This window comes from Hemitrygon akajei, chromosome 1, assembly GCF_048418815.1.
Source record: "Hemitrygon akajei chromosome 1, sHemAka1.3, whole genome shotgun sequence".
Lineage (NCBI taxonomy): Eukaryota > Metazoa > Chordata > Chondrichthyes > Myliobatiformes > Dasyatidae > Hemitrygon > Hemitrygon akajei.
This window is the reverse complement of record NC_133124.1, coordinates 62,337,101-62,359,781: the sequence shown is the minus strand read 5'-3', so window position 1 is coordinate 62,359,781 and position 22,681 is coordinate 62,337,101. Positions and strand designations below refer to the sequence as shown.

The 22,681-nt window shown below is 38.4% G+C and overlaps 1 protein-coding gene across 6 annotated transcripts in view; it reads right to left on the bottom strand.

The window, feature by feature from the left end:
- The window catches only part of lrrcc1 (leucine rich repeat and coiled-coil centrosomal protein 1), a 131,319-nt gene that overhangs the window by 20,145 nt on the left and 88,493 nt on the right, over positions 1-22,681 (bottom strand). For all 6 annotated transcript variants that reach the window (XM_073044173.1, XM_073044146.1, XM_073044127.1 and 3 more), the window contains 3 exons: positions 21,954-22,139; positions 8,532-8,706; positions 428-591 (listed from right to left, as the gene is read on the bottom strand). In XM_073044173.1, coding sequence (XP_072900274.1) covers positions 428-591; positions 8,532-8,706; positions 21,954-22,139 — 525 coding nt within the window. The remainder of the gene's footprint in view (positions 1-427; positions 592-8,531; positions 8,707-21,953; positions 22,140-22,681) is intronic.

Here is a 22,681-nt window from a genome sequence, read left to right as displayed (position 1 = left end):
TGTATTAGAACATCCCCATTCAATGGAATGTTCAAAGAAAATCTGTACTCTTCTCGCTTTCTGTTGTTCTGTTGTCTTGAGCAATTCCAAACCAGTGGATACATTTTAGAGGTCAATGTCATAATGTTTAAAATTCTATCTCTATACCTCTGTCTTTTCCAAATATGTCATAAAACCTACTCCTAAACAACTTTCAATCACTCAGTATAATAGCTACTGACAAGTTTTATTTGATAATTTTCTTGTCAATCACTAACTTCAATTATTTTTGTTAAAATGACTATACTTAGCACTAAAGTTCAAATTTATTCATGCTTTGGAGTTAACTACTTTATTAAAATATTACTTTTTCCTGAGAAAGTTGTATAACAGCAATAATTTGCTTCTTAATATGCAGATTGTATTTTTTAAACAATGAGAAACTCACTTCTTTAAGTTTTCTAATAGTATCAGTTTGATCATCCAAAATCTTTGTTTTGATCTTCAAGGCATTTATGTCTTGCTCATTTTGTCTTTTAAGGGATTCCAGCTCTGAAGTCAACATTTCAATCCTTGCCTCCAGTCTTCCTCTGTCTTGTGCCAAAGAAGACCCTGTGTAGTAGAAGCAGTATACTCATAGGAGACACTCAGAGATGCAAAGTTATACAAGATTAAGTTATTTGAATTACAGTAAGCATGGAGGCCAATTTTGCACCACCAAGCCTAATTTATAGAACTCAAGACCAGTTTTAAATCATGTTTACCAATACATTTTGTGCATCTTTAAACTGAGCCTGTATTGATCTTTATGGTCATTACATGAATAAAATTTTAATATTCAAAACAGCTAGCGAAAATAATTTATTTTATTCGTTAGCATATAAATGCACTAATCCTTTAATACTGCTACTGATTTTCACCATCTTTAGTGTTCTTACCTTTTTTATTAAAATATTCCGAATCTCAATTTTAGTTCAGCTTATCTAGATTTTGAAAGCTAAATTCATATCCAAATTTTATTGAAAAATCCAGTGCTTTATACTTAATGTTTATAAAAAGTTCAAAATACATTCATTCCGATCAATTTATGAAGAATAATGCTCGTAATTATAAAGTTATAATGAAAAAAAGAATGAGGATGAAATGTAACCTACAGAAAAATGAAAACCTTAAATGCAGTTTAAGAGGAAAAAATATCAAAGTACAAAGCAGTGGTTGAAATAAGTATGCGCCTGACCTGCAGAGTACTTCCAATATTTTCTCTATTTCTGGCATCAGCAATATTTTATTTTTGCAAGTTAATGTTTAGTAAGGTGTGCTCACAGGAGAGGCATATCAATATGTGGGCAATCCATAAGGTGTAGTAATTTCTTTTTTAGGTAAGTATCTGTAAAAGTTACAGGTATTTATTGAGAAGGATAGCAAAAAAGGTCATTGTAAAAAGGTGAGCAGTACTACCATAGAAGTGGAAAATTGGCTAAGAGGAGGAAGAATTTCAAAATGCTATAAGTTATATCTCGGAGTCCAGAGATGGCTGATTGAGTAAAAGGATTGAAGAATGCAAGGCAGGTATATTTGTAATTTAAACATAATTTTATCACATAGCAAACTAAAAGTAACACAGTTTACTGTAACAAGCATAGGTTACAAAAATGGTATTCATGCGCACAACTCTCAGAATTATTTGAAGGCAGGATGGGGAAGAATCACATAATGCAAGTACGATGTTGTGGGAATAACTGAGACATGGCTTCAAGTGGACAGGACCTGGGAAATGAATATTCAAGGATATACATCTTATCGAAAGGACAGACTGACTGGCAGAGGGGGTGGGGTGGCTCTGTTGGTGAGGAATGATATTCAGTCCCTTGCAAGGGGGGACATAGAATCTGGGGATATAGAGTCAGTATGGATAGAACTGAGAAATTCTAAGGGTAGAAAGACCCTAATGGGAGTTATCTACAGGCCCCCAAACAGCAGTCTGGATGCAGGGTGTAAATTGAAAGAAGAGTTAAAATTGGCATGTCGCAAAGGTAATGATACGGTTGTCATGGGGGATTTCAACATGCAGGTAGACTGGAAGAATCAAAATGGTACTGGACCCCAAGAAAGGGAGTTTGTGGAGTGCCTCTGAGATGGATTCTTAGAACAGCTTGTACTGGAGCCTACCAGGGAGAAGGCAATTCTAGATTTAGTGTTGTGCAATGAACCGGATTTGATCAGGGACCTCGAGGTAAAGGAACCATTAGGAGGTAGTGACCATAATATGATATGTTTTAACCTACAATTTGAGAAGGAGAAGGGAAAATTGGATGTGTCAGTATTATAGTTGAACAAAGGGAACTATGGAGCTATGAGGGAGGAGCTGGCCAAAGTTCAATGGAACAATACCCTAGCAGGGAAGTCAGTGGAACAAAAATGGCAGGTATTTCTGGGAATAATGCAGAAGGTGCAGGATCGGTTCATTCCGAAGAGGAAGAAAGATCCTAAGGGGAGTAAGGGGCGGCCGTGGCTGACGAGGGAAGTAAAGGGCAGTATAAAAATAAAAGAGAAGAAGTATAACATAGCAAAGATGAGCGGGAAACCGGAGGACTGGGAAGCTTTTAAAGAGCAACAGAAGATAACAAAAAAGGCAATACGCCAAGAAAAAATGAGGTACGAAGGTAAACTAGCCAAGAATATAAAGGAGGATAGTAAAAGCTTCTTTAGGTATGTGAATAGCAAAAAAATAGTTAAGACCAAAATAGGGCCACTGAAGACAGAAACAGGTGAATTTATTATGGGGAACAAGGAAATGGCAGATGAGTTAAACAGGTACTTTGGATCTGTCTTCACTAGGGAAGATACAAACAATCTCCCAGATGTAATAGTGGCCAAAGGAACTAGGGTAAAGGATGAACTGAAGGAAATTTATATTAGGCAAGAAACGGTGTTGGATGGACTGTTGAGTCTGAAGGCTGATAAGTCCCCGGGACCTGATGGTCTGCATCCCAGGGTACTTAAAGAGGTGGCTCTAGAAATCGTGGATACATTGGTAATCATTTTCCAATGTTCTATAGATTCAGGAACAGTTCCTGCTGATTGGAGGGTGGCTAATGTTGTCCCACTTTTCAAGAAAGGAGGGAGAGAGAAAACAGGGAATTATAGACCGGTTAGCCTGACGTCAGTGGTGGGAAAGATACTGGAGTCAATTATAAAAGAGGAAATTACAACACATTTGGATAGCAGTAGGATCAGTCTGAGTCAGCATGGATTTATGAAGGGAAAATCATGCTTGACTAATCTTCTGGAGTTTTTTGAGGATGTAACTATGAAAATGGACAAGGGAGAGCCAGTGAATGTAGTGTACCTGGACTTCCAGAAAGCTTTTGATAAAGTCCCACATAGGAGATTAGTGGGCAAAATTAGGGCACATGGTATTGGGGGCAGAGTACTGACATGGATTGAAAATTGGCTGGCTGACAGGAAACAAAGAGTACTGATTAATGGGTCCCTTTCGGAATGGCAGGCTGTGACCAGTGGGGTACCGCAAGGTTCGGTGCTGGGACCACAGCTGTTTACAATATACATTAATGATTTAGATGAAGGGATTAAAAGTAACATTAGCAAATTTGCTGATGACACAAAGCTGGGTGGCAGTGTGAAATGTCAGGAGGATGTTATGAGAATGCAGGGTGACTTGGACAGGTTAGGTGAGTGGGCAAATGTATGGCAGATGCAGTTTAATGTGGATAAATGTGAGGTTATCCACTTTGGTGGCAAGAACAGGAAGGCAGATTACTATCTAAATGGAGTCACATTAGGAAAAGGGGAAGTACAACGAGATCAAGGTGTTCTTGTACATCAGTCAATGAAAGCAAGCATGCAGGTACAGCAGGCAATGAAGAAAGCTAATGGCATGCTGGCTTTTATAACAAGAGGAATTGAGTATAGGAGTAAAGAGGTCCTTCTGCAGCTGTACAGGGCCCTGGTGAGACCCCACCTGGAGTATTGTGTGCAGTTTTGGTCTCCAAATTTGAGGAAGGACATTCTTGCTATTGAGGGAGTGCAGCGTAGGTTCACAAGGTTAATTCTCGGAATGGAGGGACTGTCATATGTTGAAAGATTGGAGCGACTGGGCTTGTATACACTGGAATTTAGAAGGATGAGAGGGGATCTGATTGAAACATATAAGATTATTAAGGGATTGGACACACTGGAGGCAGGAAGCATGTTCCCGCTGATGGGCGAGTCCAGAACTAGAGGCCACAGTTTAAGAATAAGGGGTAGGCCATTTAGAACAGAGATGCGGAAAAACTTTTTCATGCAGAGAGTGGTGGATATGTGGAATGCTCTGCCCCAGAAGGCAGTGGAGGCCAAGTCTCTGGATGCATTCAAGAGAGAGTTAGATAGAGCTCTTATAGATAGCGGGGTCAAGGGATATGGGGAGAGGGCAGGAACGGGGTACTGATTGTGTATGATCAGCCATGATCACAGTGAATGGCGGTGCTGGCTAGAAGGGCCGAATGACCTACTCCTGCACCTACTCTCTATTGTCTATAATGTTATATCATACAAGAATGAAGGAATCCACTAAAATGCAGAACTTCACAGGGGTAGATAATTGTGCAGGGGTTAAAGAGGTTGCAAATTGTTGGAAAAAAAAATGAATTCAAGTTGAGGACAGTTTTGCAGAATGGTTCAAAGTGTCCTGCTAGGTTAATTCCACAATGGTGTACCCAATCATAATAATTCTAAAGTGCACACTGTGTACATTATTTATTTTCATAGAGTCTTAAAGAAAGTGGATTTGAAGTCCTACGAAAAATCAAACTTCCTACAAAAAATGAAGTTGACTACAGACTTTACTAAAATGAGGATATGGATTAAATGGCTGGTGAAATTACAAGTCAGTACGTTAAGTGGAAAACATAATAGCAGCAAGTTTTCCTTGACCAGATGTGCAAAGGTTCATTTTCTGTAAAGCCTCTAAAAATTAAAGTTGTTTATAAAACCACAAGATGGCAATACAATGTTAAACACACACACAAGCTTACTAACTGCAGAATAATCAAAAAGGCTCTTAAAATACATTGCAGTACATCAAATAGATTAACCATAGATATATAGCATATTCTACATTAAACTCAACTTGATTCTGCATAAATCTAATTACTTTTATTAATTATTTTATCACTGTTTTTCCTGCTTTCCTCATTGATACCCCTAGAAAATCAAAGTATTATTGAGTAAGCATTGAGTAATTAACAAGTTACTCTATTTTATGGTAAGTGATGCTCTATGTAATACAAATGTGTTAATAATGTCATTCAAACAACCGTGAGGAATTTGATGCAACCTTACTGATTATAATAGAAATGGCAATAGTAATTGCCCTTGATGCAAAATTCAATGGATGATGATTTTAAAAAAACACATCAAGTACCACTGCCTTCAAGTTTCAAAATGGTACGCTAGATTTTTTTCTTAAATGGCTTACTTTACTTAAATTCCTAGAGAATTAATTTTAGGTAGCTTGAATTAGATTAAAGAAAGCATTGATTATATTGATAAAAATAAGAGTATATAGTTGTTTAACACCTTAAATTATTAAGACAATAAAGCACACATAGGATGGGTTGTCTAGCTTCAGTCAGTCTGAAATTGCCCACCTTATCCTCTTGGACAATCTGGTGAAATGGCACTGACAGGATTTCATTTTGCAAATCTGTTGGATAATTAGATTGCCCTTTCAGTGACAGGCAGAATGGAGCAGAAGGTGGAGCAAAGTTACAGGGTGGCCTGTTCATTCCAAATGAGAACATTAGCAGAGCTGAATATAGCTGCTTCTTCAACAGAATGACCTTCATTCTTTATAATGGATAATTATAAATAAATAGTATTGGCAGTATTTCAGAGTCTTGGCATTATTTCAGTATAATGTGTTTAGCAGTATTAATGACCAATATTGCAATTCTGAATGTGCTTATTGTAAATAATTGCATTGCAGCTGCAAAATCAAACCCTGTCATTTTTTTACTTCATCACAAGAAATGTTACTGTCTAATACAGGGCGAACTTATCTAGGTTTAAAGAATCCATTAGTAGAAGTTTCTCAATTTCATTTCAATCTTTCTAATGAATAATCTATTTATATGCAAATTAATGCAAATGACAAGTAAAGTAATTCTATTTACAGTGTAGTGGTTAGAATTACACATGTGAAGTTCACAGAAGAGCAGAAACTTCTTACATTATACAAAGTGCCTCACCTTGCATTGCTCAAACTACCCATTTCAGTGACCCCAATCATCCTTGAGAAATAAATCTATTTGCTCTAAAGTGAAGCAGCAAATTGCAAAAGACATACAGCCTCTTGATCATAATTTATCAATGAGAAGCTGGTCCGTCAGAACCAACAGAACTATTGGCAAATTGCGTCCTTGACATCCAAATCATTGAGTTAACAACTATCCGTTGGACATAGAACGGTATCAGGAACACTGTATATTAGAATATGCCTTAGCTATATAGGAGTAAGTGCTTTGTATGCTGCTAATAAAGATCACCAATTAGAAGTTTCTGTATCCATTGCTACCAGGGCAAGATACAGTTTGATAATGGATCAAATGAACACAAACTAAGCTTGATAATTCAAAGGCTGTTGGGGCCTTTGTTAAAATTACTCAGTTCTGGGAGGCTCTTCAAGAAATTTAAAAACAAATAAAACAACAAATGCTGGAATATGAAAAACAAACAGACATGAAGGAAGAATTCAGTGGGTCAAGCAGTATCTGTGAGGGATCCTTTTGTTTTAGGGCAGGGATCCTTCCTCAAAACTGGGGAGTGGAGGTTCTACAGCTTTTAAGAGACAAGGTGGGAAAAGGTATGAGCACAATACAAAAGATTATATACAGACATTGGTTACAACAAATCAGGTCGTCAGTGCCTTGTCTACTGATTGTTCATGAGGAGATACAGGGTGAAGCAGGGGTATATGCATAACAGAAAATGATGACAAAGGAGTTCACCTAAAGTCAGAAATTTAATTGTGTTACTCCTGGGGTTGCAACTGCATTAAAATAAGATGACACTCCCCTACTTTATGTTGGCCTTACAATAGCAGGCTACAAACAGATAGGTCAGAAATGGAGTGGAATTGACAATTAACATGGAAGCTCAGGATCAGCCCAATCTGCATTTGGTTTCTCCAATGTAGAGGGACCACACTGTGAATTGTCAATGCCATGGACCAGATTATAAGTTCAAGTGCTTCACTGTTTCACCTGAAATGATTGACTATTTCCACCATCTTCGATTCTCTGCATTGTACATGGACCGTTCAGTTCATGACTGCTTGAGCTATAGTTTTGCATCGATTTGTGGCTTTGTTGCAAGTGTCAAAATGACTCCCACTCCCCATCTCACAGCACATTGCCATGCAACCAAGTCCAGCACGTGTTTATTTACATCTTCCTTTCCCACCACCTTGGGACCCAAACAATGACTACAGGGGAACTAGTAATTCACACACTTCTTCCAGTCTAGTGCACTGCATTTAGCACAGGTTCAGTAAGGAGCCCGGTTCCATTCTGTAGAACCAGCACACTCCGGTTGGATAAGAAGCAATCATCTATCTGTTTTTGCTTTAATTTGTGTTCCTCATTTAAATTATAGTTTGCTTATAAGAACAGGGTAAGAGTGAATTAAAATAATGATATTTCAAATTTAGGTCTACATCCAACTGATGAATGAGGTCTATACTTTGCCAATTCCAAAGGTCCATCATAAAGTGGACCTTGACTACAACAGTAAAGCCACAAATGGCCACAAACACAATGGAAACCCTTAACGCCCTGTGTTCTTATATCTGACTAAATAACTAGTTATATAGTCAAGTATCAGAACAAAACCAATCATCTTCCTTAGACAAGGATAGTAAAGAAAGTTCATTAAGGGGTCAAGCTGCCTATAAAATGCCATGTGTAGGAGGTACAGTTTCATTAATATGACTCAATAAAACAAATATGAACAAGACAGTTCAGCAACACAACGGCTATCTGCCTGCCTAATGGTTGACTGATGAATTGGTTGAAAGCCTGAATAAAAAATCCTAGTATCCTAGTCAATCTCAGTTCCTGATAATCTTGTAAATCAATACACTAACAATGGTTCAAACTGGTCTAGCAGTGGGAACTCAATATTTTCTGTAACAACCTTGCCGTACCCTTACATAATCAAGTGATTCCAAATGCGTCAAAGACAACAAATTAAATTTGAATGTTCATTTTAGTTGACACAAACCCAAGGACTGTACATTCCACCAAATAATGTACAACTTATTTGCACAATTGTTTAATGCCTTTTACTTTTGGGAAGTTTTATAATGAAAAACAGAGCTGTAAAAACTATTTTGTTTCTTGACAGCGATTAAAATAATGCTGCTCTCTTGCATTTTGCCTTCACAGTTATTTTAAATTGTTAGGTTAACAATTGAATTTAAAGTTAACATAAATGAGTGAATATTTATATACACATTTTTTCCAATTGATCTAGTTAAGTAAAACATTCACCTTGTTGAGCTAACTCTTGTCCCCAGATCCTCTTTTCAGCTCGAAGTCCATCAATCACAGACTCCTGTGCAGTTAGTTGTGAAATCAGTCTAGATTTTTCCTGCTTAAGTAGCTCAATCTGAACTGTTTTTCTCTTATCTTCTTCAGCTGTATGTTCAAGTGCTCGAAACCGGCTCTAAACCAATATAAAAGAGAATTTCAAATATTAAACTGTTTACAGTAATCCTAATAAGACAATTTCTGCAGTTTTCTCATTCTATGTAACCTCAGCGGCAGGATCACAAACTCTTCTTCTGCAGTTATTCTACTAAAATTACAGAAGTTGAAGTAGTTAGATCACCCTATGTGGAAGTTCACATCCCATGCCACTTCCAAGGAAACTATGAAAAGAATTCCACATTATTTTGCTAATGCACAATAGAACTTCTAAGAAAGTGAGCAGAAACTGAAATGCAAGATGATTGCCATATACTTGTCACCTTATACAAGTGATGACCACTGAATTACAAGAGCATGTGGTTCAGATAGTACAAGACTAGATAATATCCACATGTGCAAAGTGCTTAACACCAAGTTCTATTTTCCTATCCTCTTCACACACCTTGCATGAATTGACAGGCAGATAAAACTCCATCCCCAATTACTCTATACTGAGAAAGATGTTCCATGTTGACTTTCTTTAATGTAGCAACTGGCAGTAGGGTAAAAACTGACAGAAAGGAAAAAAACATAGTCAAAAAAATGTCCATATGCTAAGTACAAGTATTAAGTATACCATAAATGATACAAAATAATACACAAGATACTGGATACAAATAAGTTCCAAATATATAAATAGATAGGCTACTGGTAAGCATGATATAGCTACATACAATGTATCTTATGCACATTTTCTCACTTACAAGCTAGCCAGGTTTACACATTATCAGGATTCAACTTAATGGCTTGTTTTTCTGTCAAGTGATTTCATTCTCAAATGCAATACAGGTGCATGTTGTTACTGAAGCAGTCAAAACTTTGCAGGTTTTTATACAAGAATAGTACCTTTGCAGAATTTATGCTGTCATTCACCTTTTGAAAACATCCCTTTTTCCCCCACAACTGCTCACTTTATTTCAAGCCAAAATAGGGTATCCAGACCAACAATTGCCATAACATTCTGGAATCAAGGAAATGTAAGCCATGGCTGCCCACAGCATATTGGGAAATCTGTTTTATATGTAGCTAAATATCTTAAACATTTAGTTTAAGCTCTTGGAACTTTCTACATTTGTGAATGATTAAATTTAATTTGTTCTCAGCTCTAATTAGCAGCTAAATAACAAAGTCCAGGTGCAAATATCCCACCATGAACCTTTATTTCTTAAAGCACCAATGCATTCTATGCCATTAGGATACTCATAATCAATTTACCCCCTAGCAAACACAATTACCTACTCTTACTGGAAGTGGTCAAAAAAGTTTCACAACAATACTTACATTGAAAACACCTATGAGATTTATTATTTAAAAAGGGGAATTTGATCTTTACAAATATCATCCCTTTCAACCTTGAATAATTAAATCAACTGCTGATTAGTGATGCCTATTACCTATATGGGTACCTTAAATCTCCTTGCTTACCCAGCATTCCATAGAACTTTAAAAGGCATTCCTAAAAACATAAAATATCAAACAATGGCAATGATACTGCCAAGAAAATAATGCCATTACCAAAGAGGCCTACAAAAATAATACTATTTAGAATTAAATGGCTCCTTGTCAGGTTGTATTAAATCCCTTTTTTTGTCTGTAGGAGCATGTGGCCCACATGAAAACTCTATCTGTATTTTTATCTGCACACAAACTGTTCAAATATCTCTGATTTGTGAAAATATACATATACATCAATAAATGATAAACCCAAAGGTTACTTTTACATATTGACAATGATCTGAACATCAGGATGACAAGGCATGAGTTTCCTTCAGCTCTAACATGGAGAACTGCTTAAATACCTACTGATGAGGTCATCAACTAGAGACACAGATCACATAACCTAAATGACTGCTATACAAAACCACCAGCAGAGGGTGCTAAATAACAAATAAAAATAACTGACTACTGAGGCAGCACATCGATTATATCCATCAGTATTTCAATATGATAATAATCAGTTTTAATTGCTTAAAATAGAATACTTTATCAAACATGTTGGCTTTACAATTGTGATAAGACAGCACAGAGCACAATAGTTACACGGATCAAGCTTAAGACTCATGAACAACAGTGACTGAATATATGTTGTGAACTACAGATGTTCATGACTTTTTATGATACGCATTTGTATCCTTCACCCTTACTCAGAAACTAATAGGATTCTTGCTCACTAAAAGGGCAACCTAATGATAAGAAAAATGAAATTATTGTCAGATAGAGCCATTCATAATCAAACAATAAATGGTCTAAATTGTTGCAGATAACTTGCTTTCAAAATAAAACAAAATTAAAAACTGCAGACACTGAAAACCTGAAATAAAAATGGAAAATAAGTGTTGACACTCTCCAGAGCCAGCAGCATCTGAAGAAAAAAATGGAAATGTTAATTCTGTTTTTCTGTCCAGACGTGCATTTGGTTGAAAGTAATGTATTTGCATCTGTTCAATACACCGTCTTTACAATATGCTACCTATTACTCTGGGTTACTCATTTTTCATCATCTGTTCCTCCTCAGACCTATTTTATATACAAACCCCATTTCCAGAAAAGTTGGGATATTTTCCAAAATGCAACAAAAACAAAAATCTGTGATATGTTAATTCACGTGAACCTTTGTTTAACTGACAAAAGTACAAAGAAATGATTTTCAATAGTTTTACTGACCAACTAAATTGTATTTTGTAAATATACACAAATTTAGAATTTGATGGCTGCAACACACCCAACAAAATTTGGGACAGAGTTAAAATAAGATTGAAAAGTGCACAGAATATTCAAGTAACACCGGTTTGGAAGACTCCACATTAAGCAGGCTAATTGGAAGCAGGTGAGGTATCATGACTGGGTATAAAAGTAGCGTCCATCAAAGGTTCAGTCTTTGCAAGCAAGGATGGGTCGTGGCTCACCCCTTTGACAATAGACAATAATAGACAATAGACAGTAGGTGCAGGAGTAGGCCATTCAGCCCTTCTAGCCAGCACCACCATTCACTGTGATCATGGCTGATCATACACAATCAGTACCCTGTTCCTGCCCTCTCCCCATATCCCTTGACCCCGCTTTCTATAAGAGCTCTAACTCTCTCTTGAATGCATCCAGAGACTTGGCCTCCACTGCCTTCTGGGGCAGAGCATTCCACATATCCACCACTCTCTGGGTGAAAAAGTTTTTCCGCATCTCTGTTCTAAATGGCCTACCCCTTATTCTAAAACTGTGGCCTCTAGTTCTGGACTCACCCACCAGTGGGAACATGCTTCCTGCCTCCAGCGTGTCCAATCCCTTAATAATCTTAAATGTTTCAATCAGATGTGCCAAAATTCATGAGAGAATTGTTAGTCAGTTCAAAACGAACATTTCCCAACGCAAGATAGCAGAGAATTTAGGTCTTTCAACATCTACAGTACATAATATTATGAAAAGATTCAGGGAATTCAGAGACATCTCAGTGCGTAAAGGGCAAGGTTGGAAACCACTGTTGAATGTGCGTGATCTTCAAGCCCTCAGGCGGCACTGCCTAAGAAACCGCAATGCTACTGTGACAATTATAGCCACCTGGGCTCGGGAGTACTTCGGAAAACCATTGTCACTTAACACAGTCTGTCGCTGCATCCAGAAATGCAACTTGAAACTGTATTACGCAAGGAGGAAGCCATACATCAACTCTATGCAGAAACACCAGTGGGTTCTCTGGGCCTGAGCTCATCTCAGATGAACCAAAAGACTGTGGAACCGTGTGCTATGGTCAAATGAGTCCACATTTCAGCTAGTTTTCGGAAAAAACGGGCATCGAGTTCTCCGTGCCAAAGATGCAAACAACCATCCTGATTGTTGTCAGCGAAAGGTGCAAAAGCCAGCATCTGTGATGGTATGGGGGTGCATCAGTGCCCATGGCATGGGTGAGTTGCATGTATGTGAAGGTACCATTGACTCTGAGGCTTATATTAGGATTTTAGAGAGACGTATGTTGCCATCAAGGCGACGTCTCTTCCCGGGACGTCCATGCTTATTTCAGCAGGACAATGCCAGACCACATTCTGCATGGACTACAACAGCGTGGCTTTGTAGACACAGAGTGCGTGTGCTTGACTGGCCTGCTGCCAGTCCAGATCTATCTCCTATTGAAAATGTACGGTGCATCATGAAGAGGAGAATCAGACAACGGGGACCACGAACTGTTGAGCAGCTAAAGCCTTATATCAAGCAAGAAAGGACAAAATTTCCAATTGCAAATCTACTACAATTAGTATCCTCAGTTCCAAAATGATTAAAAAGTGTTATTAAAAGGAAAGGTGATGTAACACAATGGTAAACATGCCTCTGTCCCAACTTTTGTTGAGTGTGTTGCAGCCATCAAATTCTAAATTTGTGTATATCTACAAAATACAATTAAGTTGGTCAGTAAAACTATTGAAAATCTTTTCTTTGTACTTTTGTCAGTTAAATAAGGGTTCACGTGAATTAACATATCACAGATTTTTGTTTTTATTGCATTTTGGAAAATATCCCAACTTTTCTGGAAATGGGGTTTATAGAACTGTCTGTTGAAGGCAATTTATATTATGGATGTTCAGTTACAACCTGATACTTTAAACTACATTAGAAATTAGGATAGTGATTTTCACAATTTTAGGAAAGTTGGTTTAATCTCTTACTATCTTTCCATTCAGTTAGTCCTGACGAAGGGTCTCGGCCCGAAACGTCAACAGTGCTTCTCCCTATAGATTCTGCCTGGTCTGTTGTGTTCCACCAGCATTTTGTGTGTGTTGCTTGAATTTTCAGCATCTGCAGATTTCCTCATGTTTGTTTAACCAATACTTGCTTCTAAAAGCTTAACTTTCTGACACATACAGTACTGGTCATTTTCATGGAATGAATGGGTTCCACTTTCAGACATTAATATATTGATCTTGTCCACAAGTCAGAATACAAAAATTTCTCAGTATAACCACATCTCCACAGAATTAGCATCAAAAGCACATACAGTAAGACTGTAAAAATGAACAGTTGCTAAAAATGAAGGGACTTTTGAAATTAATTATATCATGGGAGCTCATTCATATGGAGGTAGTATCCATCAGTTGGACTTCATATCTGGTGACATCTTGAAAATACAGTCAGGACATGCCATTTTCCTTATTAAATCTGCCAAACAATTTAATTACATTATATTGTAAGGGAATGTATTAATGCTTCATCCTTAAACTCTGTACCAGAACAACGGGGAGCTGTTACTCTCTCATAAACCAGTGATGGCAGGATCCTAAACTATGGTCCTTCCTCACAATGCCTTTCTGATGGCTGCACAGCTCAACAGGTACTCCTGTACCTTGGAAACTGCCCATCATCAGCAGTTAGCTGCAGATATCACCTGGTGTGCAAGGCCAACAAGTTTTGGGCAAGCCAAAGCACATCTTTCACTGACTTGACCTTCCCACAAAAGTAAATGTTTATCCCTGCATGAACCCCTCAGAAAAACCCATAGAGCATAGAATCCAGTGTTATTTGCATTCAAGTTTGGCAAAGACATTTGCAGATCTTCTTGGCAAGCAAAGACCATCTGTGCCATCTTGCGTATAGCAAGATAGTTCGCCCATACAACCCAAAACTTAAAAGCAGAACAGGTAACAAAACTTCGGTTTCACACCTACAACCTACCAAAGGGTAATAACCATTAGTGAATTAGCAGAACAGTGTGCCAAGCTACCTGTATATGCTACTAAGGTTACATTTTACTGTAGTTGCTTAAAATGACAGCTTAGGTTTTTACAAAAACTATTACAGAGTATGGTGTGAAATTATGACAAATGCAATCCATACAGCTTGTAGGTTATGCTTAATTCACACAATGCTTATTTCATAGAATTTTGTCTTCTTGGAATTTTAAGATTTTCTATGAAAAAAATGTGATCCATATTAACAAAAACACAATTTGTATCTTTCACATTAAAATGCCATAGGCGCTCATGTTTCTCATAAATTAATTTTTACTTTCCTGAAACAATTTTTGTATAATATAAGCAGAACATACTGGAAATATTCAGTAGGTTAGCTACAAAGTTAACATGCTTATCTACAGCGGTACCCTAATTTTTCTCCATTTTTCCAGCATATTTTGTTTTTAGATTTCTAGCATCAGTAGATTTTTAAACAATATATAAATGTACATATATTCATCAAATTTTTTGTACTTTTGAACTCTGCAATTAAACAGGGCCTGGTGAGATGGAACATGGAATCGTGTACAGATCTCGTCTCCCACCCAGGAAAGTATATACTTGCAATGGAAGTTTCACTAGATTGATTACCGGAATGGAATGATTATTCCATGAATGTAGATTAAGCTGACTAAGTCTTTACCCTTGAGAGCTCAGAAGAATGAGAGATGATCTCATTAAACATTCCTTTCTGCAGAGGGGAGTGAATCATTGGAATACCTTCTCTGAGAGTGGTATGGAAGATCAGTGACTGAGCACAGCAAAATCAGTACATTTTCAGACATTAATGAAACTACACTATATGGAAATAGAAGATAAGAGTGGCAGAGATCAAAGGTTATAAATTTTTCCAAATGGCAAAGCAAATACTAGGAGTCGAAATGCCTACTTGTATGCCTTTACATTTTCCACATGCATTGTCGTGATATAGGTCCTAATATTTTTTTGTACTAAATTCACAATTTGCTCTTTGAAATTTACAAATGACCCCTGCATTATGGCTATTTGGCTAATGGAATTCACAAACCACTACTCAGAAATTTGAGATACAGAATAAAATTGTCTTGTGTGGAATTAAAAAGTAGATTAACATGGGCAGTTGATGAGTTGGAAGTATTTTTGCACTTTGATTTTACAGTACCTTGAATTGAACCACATAGAAATACAGGTGAACCTTGCAGGCACCATGGTAGCAAAGCAGTTAGTGTAACGCTCTTAGCGCTGGGTGTTCTGGAGTTTGGAGTTCAATTCCAGTGCCATCTTCAAGGAGTTTGTACATTCCCCTCTTGAAAAGCTTGGGCTTCTTTCCACAATCCAAAGATGTGCCAGTCAGTAGGTTAATTTGTCATTGTAGATTGTCCTGCAATCAAGCTAGTGTTAAATAGGTGGGTTGCTGGGCAGCGTGGCTCGTTGGGCTTTTTTCTAGCTATATCTCTAATAAAATTTACTCCGGAGACACAAAAGGCTGCAGATACTGGAAACTTAACTGCCTGTCTGCCATCTAACACCCCTTCTCAGCTCACCAATCGCTGCAGAATCTTTTCATGCTACCCCTCTTCACACTGACCACCTTGCCTCTTGATTTCCAGTTCCTATGCAAGGTTCCAATCTGAAACGCTGAGAATTCCTTTCTGTCCACAGCTGCTGCATAACCCATTAGTTGTTCCAGCAGACTGTTGCACAAAATTTATTTCATTCAACTTGCGTTTTCCAGGAATGCAATGACAGCCACCCCCCCCCCCCCCCACCCCCCAACTCCCTACCACTTCATGAAACAGAAGGTTCATCTGCATTTCTCTATGGCTCAATTCAAATCACTGTATCATTAAAGTGCAAAAATATTTCCAACTCATCAACTGCCCATGTTAAGATTTTAGATATCTGACTCAACCTTGCATCAAAGAAAATACACGTGAAGCTATTTTTGCTTATTTTCATTGGATGATAGGGTCTTTGATGTACAGTTAAACATTGAACTGCAGTGTTATCATCAATGATTCCCTGTTCCTCCACAGTCAACACTGTTTAACAATCACCCCCAGTGTAATCAATCTGTCAGTGAATTGACAACAATTTGAGGCAGTTCTCATTGTGAAATCCTGCAATATTGTAATGCTCGGCTGTGTGAACTAGGAACTTCCAAATTATACATTAGGTCATAAATACTAGTGTACCAAGAATAACTGAAGTTTATATAAACACAAGAGATTCTGCAGATGCTGGAAATCCACAGCAAGAAACACAAAATGCTGGAGGAACTCAGTGGGCCAGGAAGAATCTATGGAAATGAATCAACAGTCAGTGTTTCAGCTGAGACCCTCCATTGTGACTGGAAAGGAAGGGGAAAGATGCCAGAATAACGTGGGGGGAAGGGAGGGAGGACAAGCTAGAAGGTGGTAGGTGAAGCCAGGTGGGCGGGTGGAGGAAGAAATAAGAAACTGGGAAGTGTTTAGTGTAAAAGGCAAATGAGCGGGAGAAGAAACAATCTGATTAGAGAGGAGAGTGAACCATGGGAGGAAGGGAAGGAGGAGGGGCACCGGGGGAAGGTACTCAGCAGGTGAGAGAAGAGGCAAGAGGCCAGAGTGGGGAATAAAAAGGAGTTAAAAATTACCAGAAGGAGAAATCGATGTTTGTGTCATCAGGTTGGAGGCTACCCAGAGAGTGGCCTTATTGTGACAGAAGAGGTAGCTATGGACCGACATGTCAGAATGGGAAGGGGGTTAGGAATTAAAATGGTTGGCTAGCAGAAAATTATGCTTTTAGCAGATGGAATGGAGGTGCCCAATAAAGCAGTCCCTCAATTTAAATTGGGTCTCACCAATGTAGAGGAGGCCGGATACTGTGGATGACCCTAACAGATTTGCAGGTGAAGTGTTGCCTCACCTGGAAGGACTGCTTGGAGCCCTGAATGAGATGAGGAAGGAGGTGAATGGTAGGTGTATTCGCTTGTACAATTGTGGAGAGAATGATCCCTGTGAAAAGTGTAGAATAGGGTGGGAAGGCGGTAGAGAGAAGTAAAGATGGGTTTGACGGCAGGGTCCCGTTGAAGATGCCAGAAGTTGCAGAGAATGATGAGAATGATGTATTGGATGCTGAGGCTCATAGGGTGGTTTATATACCTGAATTACAAGCCCCTCAGAATTCAGCTTCTACCTTAGTCACATATATATTATAATCTTTACTTCACACAATATTTATATAATAGTGCAAGAATTTTTCAACTGCGACAGCTATCTTACAATGTTTTATGCTGAACGTCTGAGATCCACTTGAACTGATGCCTGGAAACAACCAATAAAAGTCAGCTTTCCCCAAGATCAATACTGAATGACAAAACTTTGTTACCTACTACACAATCCAGACACTGGATATCTGTTCTAAAACTGAAGAGATTGTGATTAATAAAATACATGCACAGTATATAGTTTAATCCAGACTTTTGATCAATTTAAAATGCATGTAATTCAAATACAACAGATTGAGAAAGTCCGTATGTTTCCAAATATGCTACAATTAAACAAAACTACAATCTTCAGAATTTTAGTAGAAGACGGGAAATATTTATAAATGTTTTATATATACAATTTAGTTTAGAATTTAGTGAAAAAAACAATATCAGCTAATAAGTGAATCAGACAACAGAGAGATGTTGTCTTAAACTTCTGGTTTAAGATGGCGCCTGAAGATGTGCGACAGCTTACTGGTAGAATGTAAGGCAAGAGATTGGACTAAAACATTACTTATTGCATCTTTTCTGAGGCTCAATGTGTTCCAGCCGGGGTCGCAGATGGAGCTTGCACCACTGCCGGATATGGAGTGAACGATTTGAAGAGTTCTGATGCCAGTCCACCTAACCCGGGTGTGAAGATGGATTGCTCCAAGCCAACTTGGTGAAATTGAAAACCACTTCGGGCTTGGCAGCCCATGCGTATCGTGGCACTGGGGTCAGCCCGGTGCTTGGACAACCTAAACAAACACCAGCGTGTGGGCCAGGAATGGAGGCGAGGGTTGGGCTGATATCGCTCGCTCTCCCATGAATATTCATTTTCTCTCTGTGGCGCCAAGGCTGTGAACTGACGCCGCAGGTGTGATGAACTGGGACCAAGGTTTGGGGCTGCTCTGGGGACTCAGTCTGGTTTGGAATGCGTCTTTCTCTGCGCAGTGCTTTTTGGTCTTTTTTTATAATTGGGTTATTCACATTTCTTGCTTTGTGGCTGCCTGTAAGCAGACAAATCTCAAGGTGTATAATTTATACATTCTTTGTCAATAAATGTGCTTTGAATTTTTGTTAAAACTCAAAAGTCAGGAACCAATAGGTAGAGCATGGTGCGACTAATGTCTTGAACAGCACATACTTCAATGCAAGAAGTATTGTAGAAAAGGCAGGTGAGCTCAGGGGATGGATCAACACATGGAATTATGTTATTCTAGCCATTAGATAGATACTTTATTGATCCCAAAGGAAATTACAGTGCCATGGTAGCATTAAAAATGCACAGATATATAAATATTAGAAGAGAAACAGAAAGAATAAAAAATAAGTTACCTCAAACAGTCTAACAGGAGGGAGTCATCACTTCCCCAGCTATAGGTTGACTCATTATAGAGCCTAATGGCCGAGGGTAAGAATGACCTCATATAGCGCTCTTTGGAGCAGCACAGTTATCTTAGTGAGATTTGATTGCAGGAGGGGCAGGAATGGCAGCTCAATAGTCAGGGGTTCCATTGTTTTGGATGCAGTGGAGCGGGAGGGATTAGAGGAGGAGGGGTGGCATTACCAGTCAGGGAAAATGTCACTGCAGTACTCAGTCAAGACAGACAGGAGAACTCGTCCAGTGAGGTTTTTACGGGTTGAACCAAGGAAGAAGAAAAATGAGTAAGTTAATGGGGCTATAATTACAGACCACCCAACAGTCCGAGGGATCTAGAGGAACAACTTTGCAGAGAGATCGTAGACTGTTGCAAGAAACATGAGGTTGTTATTATATTGACTGGAACTCCTGTACTGTAAAAGGTCTAGATGGGACAGAGTCTGTCAAACGAGTTCAAGAAAATTTCCTTAATCAGTACACAGAAGTCCCAGTTAGAGAGTGTGCGATATTTGATCTGCTATTAGGGATTGAGACAGGGCAGGTGACAGAAGTTTGTGTAGGGGAACACTTTGCACTTAGTAATCAAAATGCCATTACTTTCAAAGTAAATATGCAAAAAGATAGGTCTGGTCTGCAGGATAAGATTCTATATTGAAGAAAGACCAATTTTGATGGTATCAGAAAGGATCTGGAAAATGTGGATGGGACAGGTTGTTTTCTGGCAAAAGTGTACTTGGTGAGGCCTTCAAAAGTGAAACTTTGAGAGTGCAAAATTTATATGTGCCCATCAGAACAAAAGGTAAAGATAACAGGTTTAGAGAACCTTGGTTTTCAAGAGATATTGAGGCCCTGATTAAAAAAAGTGTATAGCAGGTACAGGAAGGTAGGAACAAAAGAGGTGCCTATGGAGTAAAAGAAATGAAAGAGAACACGAAAGATACCAGGAAGGCCTAAAAGAAGGCATGTTGCCTAGCAGACAAGGTGAAGAAGAATCCTGAGAGATTCTACAGATATGTTAAGAGCAAAAGGTTTGTAAGGGACAAAATTAGTCATCTGGAATATCAGAATGATAATCCATGTGTGGAGCCAAAAAAGATGGGGAAATGTGAAATGAACTATTTTCATCTGTATTCACTCATGAGCAGACAGAGTCCACAGAAGTGGTGTAAGGTGGCATCAACTTCATGGACCCTAAACAGATTTCAGAGGTGTTTGCTGTCTCGAGGCAAATTAAAGTGGATAAATTTCCAGGGCCTGACAAGATGTTTCTGTGTGAGACAAATACAGAAACTACCGGGGCCCTAGCAAAGATATTAAAGTCAACCTGATGAATGGAGGATATCCAATATTGTTCTGCTGTTTTGAGAAAGGCTCTAAAAATAAATCAGGAAATTATAGGCCGGTGAGCCTGACATCAGGTTATTGGAAGGTATTCTAAGGAACCAGATGAACAAGTATTTGGATAGGCATGGACTGATTAAGGATAGTTAGCATGGCTTCGTGTGTGGTAGGTCATGTCTAACCAATCAGAGTTTTGAGGAAGTTACTAGAAAAGCTGATGAAGGAAAGGCAGTGGATTTTGTCCACATGGACTTTAGCAAGACACTTGACAAGGTTCCACCTGGCAGGTTGGTCAGGAAAGTTCAGTCACTTGGGATTCAAGATGAGATAGTAAATTGGGTTAGATGTTGACTTTGTGGGAGAAGTCAGAGAGTGGTAGTAGAGGGTTGTCTCTCTGATCGGAGGTCTGTGACTAGTGGTGTGCTATGGGGACTGGTGTTGAATCTGTGCTGTTTGCATCCATATCAATGATCTGGATGATAATGTGGTTAATTGGATCTGCAAATTTGCAGATGACACCAAGACTGGGGGGTGCAGTGGACAGCAAAGGCGGCTAATGTGGCTTACAGTGGGATCTAGATCAACTAAAAAAATGGGCTGAAAAATGGTAGATGGATTTTAATGCAGACTATTAGCAGGTGTTGCACTTTGGTAGGACCAACCAGGGTAGGTACAGTGAACAGTGGGGCACTGAGGAGTGTGGTAGAACAAAGGGATCTGTGAATAAATGTCCATTGAAAATGGCAGTATAGGTAGATAGGGTCATAAAGAAAGCTTTTGGCACATTGCCCTTCATAAATCAAAGTACTGAGTACAGGAGATGGGATGTTATGTTGAGGTTGTACAAGACATTGGTGAAGCACAGTTTGAAGTATTGTATGCAGTTATGGTCACCTACCTACAGGAAAGATGTAAATGAGGTTGAAAGAGTACAGAGAAAATTTACAAAGAGATTGCTGTATCTGGAGAACCTGAATTATAAGAAAAGGTTGAGTAGGTTATGATTGTATCCTTTACAACAAAGAAAATTGAGAGGGGATTTGATAAAGGTATACAAAAATTATGAGGGATATAGATAGAGTAAATGCAAGCAAGCTTTTTCCACTGTTGGGTTCTACTTCAACAAGAGGTCATGGGTTAATGATGACAGGTGAAAAATTTAAGGGGAATATGGGGGAAACAACTTCACTCAGAGGGTTGTGAGAATGTGGAATAAGCTGCCAGCACAAGTGGTGCACATGAGCTCAGTTTCAATGTTTCAGTGAAGGTTGGATAGGTACATGGATGGTAAAGGTACAGAGGGGTGTGGTCCCAGTGCTGGTCAATAGACGTAGGCAATTTAAATGGTTCAGTAAGGACTAGATGGTCTGAAGGGCCTGCTTCTGTGCTATTTCAAGAGCAATTGACCTATTCTGCAATATATTACAGAGGGTACATGAACAAAATTACTAAATGCATTTTCGTTCACCATAGAAAAATGGAAGGGTGAGTACAAGATGCTATCAATGCAAACACATCTCCATTCCATTATTTTCAGTATCTGCTGAATACCTCAAACTATTCATAGTCTACTTTACCTTTAGTTCCGAAATTGCTTCATGTTTGGATTTTGCCAACTCTGCTATCTTTGCTTTCTGCTCTTTCACCATGGTGGTCAATTCCTGAACCAAAGTCCCCAGTTGTTTTTCCTTTTGCTGTGATTGAGCAAGTGCCTGGTTATTGTTTGCTAGCTCTGCAGTCACATGATCAAATCCACTTTTTACCTGTATTTAAGAAAAGATTATACAGAAAAAGGTATTGTTAATTCCTCTTGCAGGTACCTCAAAATTTTTGTTCAAAATAATTTACCCTTGAAGGCAAGGCAGAAATACTGACTATTTTTGCATTGCATACCATCATATTTTTCCAAGCAATCTGAAGCTCTGAGAACAGAATGTAGCTTGAATATTGAGATTTAAACTTCTATTGGTTGATATTAGCTGATATATTTTGGTACAATTTTACAATTATTATGTAACAGCCTCTTACAATATAGATTCTTTAGATTAATATTAATTTTTTTTACATACTACCACAAAATTCTGGAATAGCAGGGTTCCTTAATGACAATTTGCAAAGATCCACTCTAAGCAAGCAGAGAGAATTAGGTTCAGTTGTATTAGTAGTAGACATATTTGATCCTAACTTTAAAAAAAATGAATTACTATCCCTTTAGCCAGCACTGAATTTAATCTTGAGCAACAAAAAGGGATATGATATGCAAAAGATATGTGAAAAACTTTTAAGGAGGCTTTACCATGTAGAT